Source organism: Balaenoptera acutorostrata, chromosome 1, assembly GCF_949987535.1.
Source record: "Balaenoptera acutorostrata chromosome 1, mBalAcu1.1, whole genome shotgun sequence".
Classification (NCBI taxonomy): domain Eukaryota; kingdom Metazoa; phylum Chordata; class Mammalia; order Artiodactyla; family Balaenopteridae; genus Balaenoptera; species Balaenoptera acutorostrata.
Window position 1 is genome coordinate 133126893 of NC_080064.1, and position 11903 is coordinate 133138795.

The 11903-nt window shown below is 42.6% G+C and overlaps 1 protein-coding gene across 1 annotated transcript; it reads left to right on the forward strand.

Moving 5' to 3' along the window:
• Window positions 1-503: 503 nt before the first annotated feature.
• FASLG (Fas ligand) lies at window positions 504-7664 on the forward strand. Its single transcript, XM_007165334.1, has 4 exons — window positions 504-794; window positions 1377-1422; window positions 5995-6051; window positions 7270-7664. The coding sequence occupies exons 1-4, from the start codon at window positions 504-506 to the stop codon at window positions 7662-7664; spliced, it is 789 nt and encodes a 262-aa protein (XP_007165396.1).
• The last annotated feature ends 4239 nt before the right edge of the window (window positions 7665-11903 follow it).

Sequence of the window (11903 nt, forward strand, 5' to 3'; positions counted from 1 at the left end):
GAGACATAGAAGCGGCTTCTCTGGCCATGACTCCGTGCTCTCGCCCCTCAGTGCCTGAATGTGCCCCACTGGCCACTCTCCCCATGGCCGGGCAATGGCCAAAGTCCACAGGGCGGTGCTGCGGCTACCTGCTCTCGCGGGGCCTGAGGTGAGGAACCCGCCCTACCAGCCTTTCAGGCAGCAAGGCAGCAGCAATTGGGGTTTTGAAAGCTTTCATCAGAAGATTGTGGGCGGAAACTTCCCCGGGTTTGCTCTGAGCTTCTTGAGGCTTCTCAGCTTCAGATGCAAAGCGAGTGGGTGTCTCTTTGAGAAGCAGAAAGAGGGAAAGAAAGAACGAAAGAGAGGTGTTTCCCTGGGTTCTGGAAACTCTATAAAGAGAGAGCCGGCTCCTTTCTCTCGAGCACTCAGAAGAAACAGGAGTCCCGTCCTTGACACCTGGGACTCCCCAGGATTGAGAAGGAGGAAAGCCCTTGGCTGGGGGCTGGCCCGAGGCACTGGCTGCCATGCAACGGCCCCTGAATTACCCGTACCCCCAGATTTTCTGGGTGGACAGCAGTGCCAGCTCTCCCTGGGCCTCTCCAGGGTCAGTTTTCCCCTGTCCGTCCTCTGTGCCAGGAAGGCCCGGGCAAAGGAGGCCACCGCCACTACCACCACCTCTGAAGAAGAGGAGGGACCACAACACAGGCCCGTGTCTCCTCGTGATGTTTTTCATGGTTCTGGTGGCCCTGCTTGGATTGGGGATGGGACTATTTCAGCTCTTCCATCTGCAGAAGGAACTGGCCGAACTCAGAGAGGTAAGCAGCCCCGTGAATTGCTGTGCCCTGAAGGCACGGGTGTGAGACAGCCCTGCTGTAGTGGAGGGAGGAAGGTGACAGGGATCCATATGGACCACAGTCTTGCTTGCAAAGTACTTGGCAATCCTTTTCTCCTGTCTTAGGAATGAATCACTCTAGCCATCCTGTTCTATATGCAGAGAAATGGGGGCTCAAGTGAAAGGAGTGAAAGGAATATTATCTATGTTGGGAAGGATCAGGGCCAAATTAGGACTGGTAATGAGAGTTCTTCTTTTCTCAGTTGGCTGCTACCTACCTTATACTCAGTGATTCAAGAAAGAAAAGGAACTTGGAATATTGCTTACAAGTGAATTTGTTCAAATGGACAAACTAAAGTTCCTTGAAAATACTTAAAAATATTGGAACTATTCCAGATCACAAAACTGAGGCATGGAGAGGCACAACTTGGCCGGAGTCTGAGTTAGCAGAGGTTCTAAGGTGTTTAGATTCCCTTTCCAGTGCTTAGTTTATTTGACAATTCTGCCTCCTTTGCTTAAAGAACTTCATATTTATTATATACCTTTTCTCTTTTGGTTTCACCAGTCCACCAGCCAAAGGCATACAGAATCATCTTTGGAGAAGCAAATAGGTGAGTCCTTTCATGCGTGTACATGAGTTAGGAAGATAGTCCTTAGCGCTGAACCATGTTGGGGGCATGCCTTGAATTCCATCTCATTCTTGGGCATATGTATACTATGGAAGAGGAATCCTAACCAATTCTGAATCTCTGGTCATTTTGGTTCTTTGAGCTGGCCTAAAATACGAAGTGAATTTAATTGTTCAAAATTAGTGTAGCTGAGTATCGCACAAAAGTCAAAATAATTTCTGCTTGAATTTGGAAAGGGCAACACACATATACAACCCTGGACCTTTGCCCCTTAGCAGTTGGCTCCAGGCCTGTCCCCTTCCTCAGGCCTCCTGGTTCCCGTGCACAGGGCTGTGGCTATAACTTCTCGGGGGAGAAGGGGAGGTAAAGGCAGAGATAGCTGCTGCTGGGAAAGATCCGTGCTCTCCTATTTAATCTCTATAAGAGATTACTTGAGTCAGACCTTATTTAAAATTTTTTCATAGGATATATTTAAGCTTTTAAAAAGTGGGCAACCAATCATCCACATTAGGATGGTTCTTTTGCAGCCACTGGAAAGCTTGGAGGAAGACTTTTGCCATTATTCAAAGGGTAGTCCCACTTCACTCACAGAGGCAATCGTGAGCTACCTTTGATAATAAAGGAAAAGCCTTTGTATGAGATCCAGGACAGGAAGAAGATGAAAATGTTGAACATTGACCTTCTAAAGTTTCAGGACATAGTTTTGGAAACTGTGGACAGATAGATTTAGAATACTGCAACTTATTAAACTAAGATTCACTGAACTTTAGATTTGGTAAGAGTTGGAAGGGAGCTTAGAGAACATCTGGTCCAGTCATCTCATTTTTCAGAAGAGAAACAAAACACCAGATAGATTAGGTGATGTGCCCAAGGCCACTGCTGTGAAACTGGGGTGAGAAGGAACATAGGCTCCTAATGCCTTGTCACTTATAGTGCTTCCCAGTACATGCTCTGGTGCCTCATGTCATAGGGAAACTCCTGTCTCGTTCTGATGGCCATGGAATGAGAATAAAGATGACAAGCAAGATGCCTCTGCAAAGACAATAGTTAAATCTCATCCTTAGAAATTGGGAAGAAAACAGAAGACAGCACTGGCCACCCAGTAAGGGGAGCCTATTCCAATTTCTCAGGATATGCCTGAGAAACCCAAGTCACCCTATTGCCCTAGCAGGTAGGCTCTTGTAGGAGCCATCCATAGGATCCTCTGGTTTCTAGTTCTGGGTCTGAGTCCCTAAAGAGTTAGAAATTCCAGACGTACCCAAGCAGAGTAAAAGCATTTGTTAGAAAAATAAAGCCTCTGGAGGATTTCTAAAATAAGATAGCTTTGAAAATCAGTGGAATGTGGCTGGTAAAATGGGTACGTAATTACTCATCTTTCACCCACTTTCTGGAGTCATTTTAGTAATTAAAAGTCAAGTGAACAGATGAGTCAGGTCTACCTGTCCCACTAAACAAGTATCAAGTATCTTTCCTAGATCAACCCAGATGGACCAGAAGTTGGTGAATTATCACATGGAAATCAAATTAGCAACTTTACTAATGAGCTAAGAGATGCAAATTTAAAAAGGGGGATACCCAGGTTTATCCAGCAAATTAGTGAAGTTTAAAAAAAAAAACAAAACCCGGATTGGCAAAAACGTGAGAGAAAAGGGTCTGCTTCAACAGTTGAGAGTCAGTGGGCATGTAAATTGCTACACCTTTTCTAAAGAGCAGTTGGGAAAAAGATATCAAAGGATTAAAACTGTTAATTTACCTTGTAATCTCATCACTAAGGCTTTATTATTTAAGAAAATAATCAAAATGTACCTGAAAATTTATAATAAGGATGTTCATCACTTCCTTATAAGGCTATTTATAATAAACCAGTCAGAAGAAATTTAAATGCCTCTTAATAGGAAATTAGTTAAATACATTACGATGTATTCAGACGAGAGCATAATACGCAGCAACTAAAAGCTATATATTAAGGCTTCCCTGGTGGCGCAGTGGTTGAGAATCTGCCTGCCAATGCAGGGGACACGGGTTCGAGCCCTGGTCTGGGAAGATCCCACATGCCGCGGAGCAACTGGGCCCGTGAGCCACAACTACTGAGCCTGCGCGTCTGGAGCCTGTGCTCCGCAACAAGAGAGGCCGCGATAGTGAGAGGTCCGCGCACTGTGATGAAGAGTGGCCCCCGCTCGCCACAACTAGAGAAAGCCCTCGCACAGAAACGAAGACCCAACACAGCCAAAATAATTAATTAATTAATTAATTAATTAATTAATTTTTTTAAAAAGCTATATGTTAGAAGGACATTTACTGCCATAGAGATTGTGCATTCTATATTGTTGGATAAAAGACAAGTTATAAAGCAGTGTGTTTAGTTTAATATTGACATATGCATATTTTTATAGTCTTAGTAAACATCTAGAAGGATTTATACTCCAACAGGTTAACTGTGATTTTTCTCTGGAAGGTACTATTGTAGGTTATTTAACCTTTCTTATTTGGTTCACTTTCATTTTTCCACAGTTAACTTATTAAATCTTTTATTCATTCACAAATGTTCTTGGAGTGTTTCCTGTGCTCCAGGCTGGGTGTTGGGTAGTGGGTGATGACAGAACGAGACACAAGAGGCTTGCCCTCATGGAGCTCTTAGCGTGCTAGAGAAGATAAACAAAAGCAAGCAAACAGACAACATACTCTTAAGTTGTACTAAGTGTGACCTAAGATTGAGTGGTCTGGAAAGTCCCCTCTAAGGAGGTGTTGTTAATGTGGATGTGTGGATGTGTGTGGGTGGGTAGGAGGCTGGGAACATCATTCCAGCACTGAGAATGGCATGTGCAAAGACCCTGGAGCAGGATACAGTCATCACCAAAATACAGGATATATTTCTACTTTATTCCAGCATTTATCCAGCAGATATTTTTATTGAGCACCTTCTATGAGAATAACACTGCGAGGGATATACAACATGTGATTCTCTGTTCCATTTCCTGTCAGTTCATGGCTGAATGCCAGATCAGCTGCACAGATGGTTTGTGGTGTAGGAATATAGAAGAGACTCAGTTTTGCCTTTCCTGTTCACTAACACCTCATTCATGGTGGGTGGTCCTGGGTGGCTACAGAGGTAATAATTGCTTACATCATATTCTCAGCTGATTGGAGCATTCTCACACCATATAGAGTTTTATAGGCTAATCATGAGAAGCCTGATGTGGATGAGCGCCTTTCTATGAAACTTTCTTGAACGTCTTAGCTAAATTCATTAGTTAAGTGGTAGAGCTATTCCACTGAAATATCTATAAAGTCAGAGAAATAGTACCTATTTTGAGAACTGTTGTCTATTTTAAATCTTTCAATTTAATTTAGCAAACATGTACTGATCACATGCCCTGGGGTAGAAACTGAGCTAATTACTCTGGTGGATTAAACATATAGTAAGGAATTTGCCATTTATTTGGGGAGTAAGATGAATTATACAGTTACCACAGAAAAAGGGGCGTCAAAACTGACAAGAGAGGTGAAGACAGAGTGCTTCTAGGTTTCAAAGGCAGGAACAATCATATTTGATTAGAAAGGCTTGGGAAGGTTTTGCAAGAAAAGAGGTATTTTAGATGGTATATGCAGGGTTGATAGGAATGTAGCACAGAGATCTGTTTGGGAGGGCATCCCAGGCAGAAGGAACAGCATGGGCAAAGGCACAGAGGCAGGGAAGCTGGGTGGGTTCAGAACTGTTGTGCAGCTATGTCTAGTGTGGGTGAGTAAGCAAGATAAGGCTGGACAGATAGGCAGAGATCACATGGTGGGGGACACTTGTACATAATTACATGTTCAATGAGGAGCATTCAAGGTGTTTGAGATCTTAGGATAATTTATTTGGGGCAGATTGTAGAATGCCATTGGGGAAGACCTAGTGGCCTGGAGATTAGCAGTCTTCTTCAGCCTTTGTCCTGCAGAGTCCTAAGGGCAGCTGAGCCAGAGAGGAGAGAGCCTTGGATTTGGACTCAGGAGACCTGAGTGTCAGTCCCACTCTGACACTGAGTAACCAGGTCTTCTTGGATAAGTCACCCAACTTGTTTTTTTTTTTCAGGAAATAACTTTATTTATAAAAAGTTAAAATTTTATATTGGAGTATAGTTGATTAACAACGTTGTGTTAGTTTCAGCTGTACAGCAAAGTGATTCAGTTATACGTATACAAGTCACCCAACTTTTAAGCTCATTTTGCCATCTATAAGATGGGACAGTAATCTCTACCTCAAAGAGTTGTGGCCAGTTATAAATGCAATAACTTATATGATACATCTTTATAAACTAACCTTTCTATTATTTTATTGTAACATTATAATTTATGCATGTGTCTATTTTAATTTAGTTCCTTTTTACCTCTCTGTTTCTGAAATACAGGCTGTTGTAATTCCTACAGTTTGGACTTGAATGAGTTGGTTATGTTAGACTGTTGCCATTTATGCTTATAAAACCTCTTTTATTTAAATGCCCTGCTTAGAGTCCCACAAAAAGAATAGTTGTTATGTCATTTTTTACATATATCTTTCATCTCTCTATGAAACAGGTCACCCCAATCCACCCTCTGAGAAAAAGGAGCTGAGAAAGGCAGCCCATTTAACAGGTCTGTATCTGGAAGATGGGCTTGGAAAAGCCTTCGGCAGAAAGCAGAAGAGCTGGTTGGTCTCCATGACTGTGCTCTGCAGGAATTGATACTTTCCAGTGACAGTATTTGAAACCCAAGAGTAGTTACATCTTTCTAGTCAGGTCAACCTCACACACACATTGAGCCCCTACTCTGGGCAAGGCCCTGTTCTAAACTGGAGAAATGGAGCTGCTTATGACGTGATCCTTGCCCATAACGAGCTCACTCTTTTCATTCACTCCAATGACCCTTAGGGAATTTGGGCCACAGGTCCAAGAGGTGAGAGCTGGGGAGATGGGGAATGATGAATTATTTTAGTACGTGTTTCCCTGGTTTTCTGTAAGAGCTTTACCCTGCTTTGTCCATGAGTAGAAAAAGGAGAGGGGAGGCCCAGTCCTGGCACTAGTGGTCGTGTAGTGGAGTAAAATGATTTGATAGCAAGGTGGTATGGGCACTCCCAGTGTAAAGTCCACAAATACCTGAAAAGTGGATAAGTATCACGGAAAGTGGTATGCTGCTGTCCCTGAAATTGTTTCAGCAGAGGCTGTAAAATGACCCAATTTAGATAAACAGACATTTCTTGAGCACATGCTGTGTGCCAAGCCTGGGGGACATGGAGATGAACCACACATGGCTCCTGCCTTCAAGGAGCTTACAATCTAACAGGGAAAGACAGGTGCATAAGCAATAATTCCAGCACTCTCTGCTTAAGAATGTACATAATGCTGTGGGGATACAAATGAAAGGGGATTTTCGCCCACACTGAAGAATCCTTAGTGCAGGTAAAGATTGGACTAGATAATCCCTAAGGTCCTTCCCAACTTTAGAACTTCAGAGTTCCTTGGATTTGACTTTCCACCTCATGAAGGGACCTCAAACCCTAGTAGTTTTGGTACTAGTTCTGAACCTTTGTTCCAGAGAGCTAAAATCATCCCAATCATTTCTCACTGCAGTTGATTAGGGGTATATGCTATTGTCCCAGATGTGTGGATGATAAAATTGAAGACGTCAATTTGATGAAGGTGTGAAGAAATTCAGTAACAGGTCAGGCCTGATCCATCACCTGTTTCACTATGGGCTATGTCATTTGGGGTAAAAAGCATTTGCTCAAGGAATGGTCCACAATTTTGCCTTGGAAGCTTGGTTTGTGATACATGAGCGCTCCTGGCTGAAAGCTCCTCTCTGGTTTGGTTTCAGGCAAGCCCAACTCAAGATCCATCCCTCTGGAATGGGAAGACACTTATGGAATTGCCCTGGTCTCTGGGGTGAAGTATAAGAAGGGCAGCCTTGTGATCAATGAAACTGGGCTGTATTTTGTGTATTCCAAAGTGTACTTCCGGGGTCAGTCCTGCAACAACCAGCCCCTGAACCACAAGGTCTACACGAGGAACTTTAGGTACCCCCAGGACCTGGTGCTCATGGAGGGGAAGATGATGAACTACTGCACTACTGGCCAGATGTGGGCCCGCAGCAGCTACCTGGGGGCTGTGTTCAATCTCACCAATGCTGACCATTTATATGTCAATGTATCTGAGCTCTCTCTGGTCAATTTTGAGGAATCTAAGACATTTTTTGGCTTATATAAGCTCTAAGAAAAGCACTTTGGGATTCTCTCCATTATGGTTTCTTGTTATAGGCACTGAGAATGTTGTCTTGAATGAGGGTCTTCTTAAGTCCACTTGAGGTCAAGAGAGAAGACATGAACCAAGAGGATCTTGAGACCACAGGGTCCAGCAGTTCTACAGTTCCTCATCTCACCTAAGGTCCACGAGCCAGACAGGAGGAAGACTATGAGTAATGAACATGAAACTCTGGGCTGCCATGTGAAGATGCAGAGGCAGGGAGAAGCAGCTCCCAGGGTGTTCTACACTCATCTTAAGTGGCCTAGCACACTTTGGTACACTGAAAATGACACCTTTTAACTCACCTCTTGGGGTGGGTCTACTGTCTACCTCAGGGGAGGCTGTCTTTCACGTCTATGGATGCAACATGAATGTATAAGGGATGGGAAAAGAGGACTAGTCTTACATGATAAGCTAAAGAGACTAAAAGGCCAGTGTCCCACTGGCAGCATCTTTACTTCTAAATGCATAGCCTGAGCCATCAGGTGATGCTAACAGAGAAGCAAGGGAGATCTTTTGAGGACTCAGTCCATTCCCTATACAGCATGTATATTTCCAGTGCAATTGTAGGGGTGTGTGTGTGTGTGTGTGTGTGCACGCGTGCACGCGTTGACTAGAAGAGTTACATAAGTAGAGAGAACATGGAGATTGGGAAGGACGTGTTAGGAAAATATGGGTTGCATTTGGTGGTAGATTTTGAATGCTTTTTGGGCAACCAACTCTAATAGTCCTCAAAACTCTTTGATTGTCAGTTATTAAAGCTGTTTTCCCATAATATAACTAATATTTATATATATTTTGTGCATTTTTAATGAACAGACTACATGTAACAAAAACTATTTTAGAATACAGATAAACATTATGAGTGTCCTTTTTGGAAATCACTAAGATCTGGATTTTTTCCTTATTATTTCTTTCTTCCATGGCCTCCTCATTCATTATGACTTAAGCCCACTTTAAGAAGAATTTACTAGGGTGAGAAGAGCTGTGAGGCAAATCTTTGCATCTTCACCAGGCTCTCCTCTCCTCACTATATTCTCTTTCCCCTCCATCTCCCACTATCCAGAGTTTCCATTACCAATATTATTGCCAGTGTTAAGCGCACCCAACTTCCCATAGATCTGATGACAGTTTGTCTTTTCCTGGGGACAGAGATGTGGCATAGTGGAAAGGGCACAGACTTTGGACTAAAAAACCTGAATTTGAATCTTTGTTCCTCTACTTACTAACTATGCAATCACTGGGCAGATCACTTGACTTTTTTGGGCAAAAAGGGGCTGATACGTACTTATAGTATATAACACATCATAGAATGGCAAACAATAGTGTCTGCCATTATTAATAAGCCACTCTATGGGAGGCACTTCATTCTCCAGAAGAAGCCACTGATCTGAGGGATCCATCCAAACACCTGGTTTCTTGCCTTCTCACCTTGGTCTCACAATAACCTTTTCCTATTTTCTCCAAATGCTCATTACCATGACTTCTCCCTAGACTTTGTCATCCTTAAAAATAACAACATCTCCTCTGGAATTTGATTTCAGACACCTTATTTTCACAACATCATGTCCTCTTTCCAACTCAGTTGGTCCAACATTTTCTCTCCTAAAAATATGTATATATATTTTACTGTGTTGTGACATCTACTTAATAAATGCTATCATTTTCTTATATATCCATCAGCTCCTTCTCTATCTTCACTCTTTTCTCTATCCAGCTTAGGTTCCACCATCTGTCGTTACAATCAGTATCTTGGAAAGACCCTGAATTCCAAAATACTCTGTTACCGTCCCTGTTTTCCTCTTGTAAAAATCCCATTCTCTTTATGCTGGCATCCTAACAGCTGGATGTTGCTGGAGAAAAATGACACAAACCGATTGACTATTTTCATTTTATTTTTATCTATCAGCTACTTAAGTCATCCAATCAATTATTTATCAGTGAATTATTTCTGTCTTTTGATAGGTTTGAATAGGTACTACATGCACATAGCACACATTTTAAAAGGTACCCAAAGATACAGGATGAAAATAAGTCCTCTTCTCATCCTGTCCCGTGACTCCATCTCTGCCCACAAGGAGGTTCACTGTCTCTTTCTGTAGCTTTTCCGAGATGATCTGTACATAAATATGACATCACTTTACATCAGGGTTTTCCAACCTCGGTTCTATTGCCGTTATGAGCTGGACAAGTCTTTGTTGTGAGGGCTGTCCTGCCCATGCGTTGTCGTATGTTTTGCAGTAACCCTGCCCTCTACCGACTAGATGCCAGTACCATGCCCCTCCCCCCATGTGTGATAACCAAAAATATCACCAAATATTGCCAAATGTCCCCAGGCTGAAGGTGGGGAGGCAAAATCACTCCTGGCTGAGAACCACTGCTTTACATTAGTGATCACAGATTTCAAATAGGCATTCAACACAGCCCAGCACTTTTTCTTCAGTTCCCTGGTAAGCATGTTTTTTTCACTGTTTGAGACAACTACATCATGTCTTTTCCTTTTATAAACCAACCTCATCCCCTCCTCCCACCATGGAACCTCACTTTTACCACCAAAACACAAACCCACTTGTATCTGAATGATCTCTTTCTTCCATCTGATACAGTGGAGGAAGAGGACCTTCTGTGTGCACTAATTTCCTCTTCCCTACTTTACCTGTTTAAAAATTTTCTTCTTTCTTCTAAATCTTCAAACTAGCTCTATGAAATAATTTCCACCAGTATGTACATAGATTCAAGTATCCCCTGTCACTGAAAGATAAACCAAACCAAACTAAACCAAAAAAACCCCCAAACCTTTCTTTAGCCTTCTTCTTCCTCCAGAAATGGCTGCATTTCTCATTTTCCCCATAGAGACAAACATCTGAGAAGGTTTTCTCCACACACATGGGCTCCAGTTTTTTGGGGTTTTTTTGTTTTTTTGTTTTTTTAATTTTTATTTATTTATTTATTTATGGCTGTGTTGGGTCTTCGTTTCTGTGCGAGGGCTTTCTCTAGTTGCGGCAAGTGGGGACCACTCTTCATCACGGTGCGCGGGCCTCTCATTATCACGGCCTCTCTTGTTGCGGGGCACAGGCTCCAGACGCGCAGGCTCAGTAATTGTGGCTCACGGGCCCAGCCGCTACGCGGCATGTGGGATCTTCCCAGACCAGGGCTCGAACCCGTGTCCCCCGCATTGGCAGGCAGACTCTCAACCACTGCGCCACCAGGGAAACCCTGGGCTCCAGTTTTTAAGCCAGGAAACTGCCTGTTATTTATTTAACCACTTAAAAATATCTGGGTTTTTTTCTTTTTTTTCTGCTAGAAAAAAAATTCCAAAAGCAAGACCTTTTCTGCCTTGTTTACCACTGTATCCACATTACCTAACCCAGTGCCTGGCACATGTTAGGTGCTCAATAAATATTTGTTGACTAAATAACTTTCATTATAAGGCAAAAGTCTTTCAATGTGTATGTTTTTCAGAGTAGTGAATCTATAGTTGTGTTGCCTCAAGGACGTGTGTGCTTGTTTATCCAGCTTTGACTAGATGATTCAATGGGAGTTTGAGGCTACAGATGAAAAAAAAAAAATAGTGCACCCTAATTCATAGAATTAGAAAACAAGAAAGATCTATTTGGTCGTTGGCATTACCAGGAGCTTTTGGGAGACTGTTGAGGAAAAATTCTAGGTAATTAAAGCTGAAACTGTCATTTAGGAGATACACAATACATATTTGTTGAATAAATTAATGAACAAAACTAAAAGTCCAGGTTGGAATGTGTCACCTGCTCTCCTTGAAACTCTTCTGTTGATTAATCTGCTCTATATGGTCAGGTTTCTGACCAGGTACCTCATGGAGAAAGTCAGAGAGGTAGTCACTCTTCTTTTGGCTGATGATCTCTATTCCCAACCCTCACAATGAAATTCTCCTCATCCATTTCTTCTTCATATGACTCCATCCATCCAAGTACACCAGTTCTAATGGTCACGGGAAGTTTGCTGGACCATTTTTTTGGGTCAGTGGGCCCTCCTACATAATGGTATTAGAGCAAAGAGGAGTAGGAATGGTGCTGGGTATCCTGAGATGACTGATGCCATTAGCTAGTTGTGGTACTACTGGTACTTTTATCTAAGTCTGAGCTCTGCTAGGATGCCTTCGGGATTTTCTGAAGACAGGGTTGTAGCTTACTATGCTTTAAGCACTGGTTTCAGGGAAGAGATATTAACAGT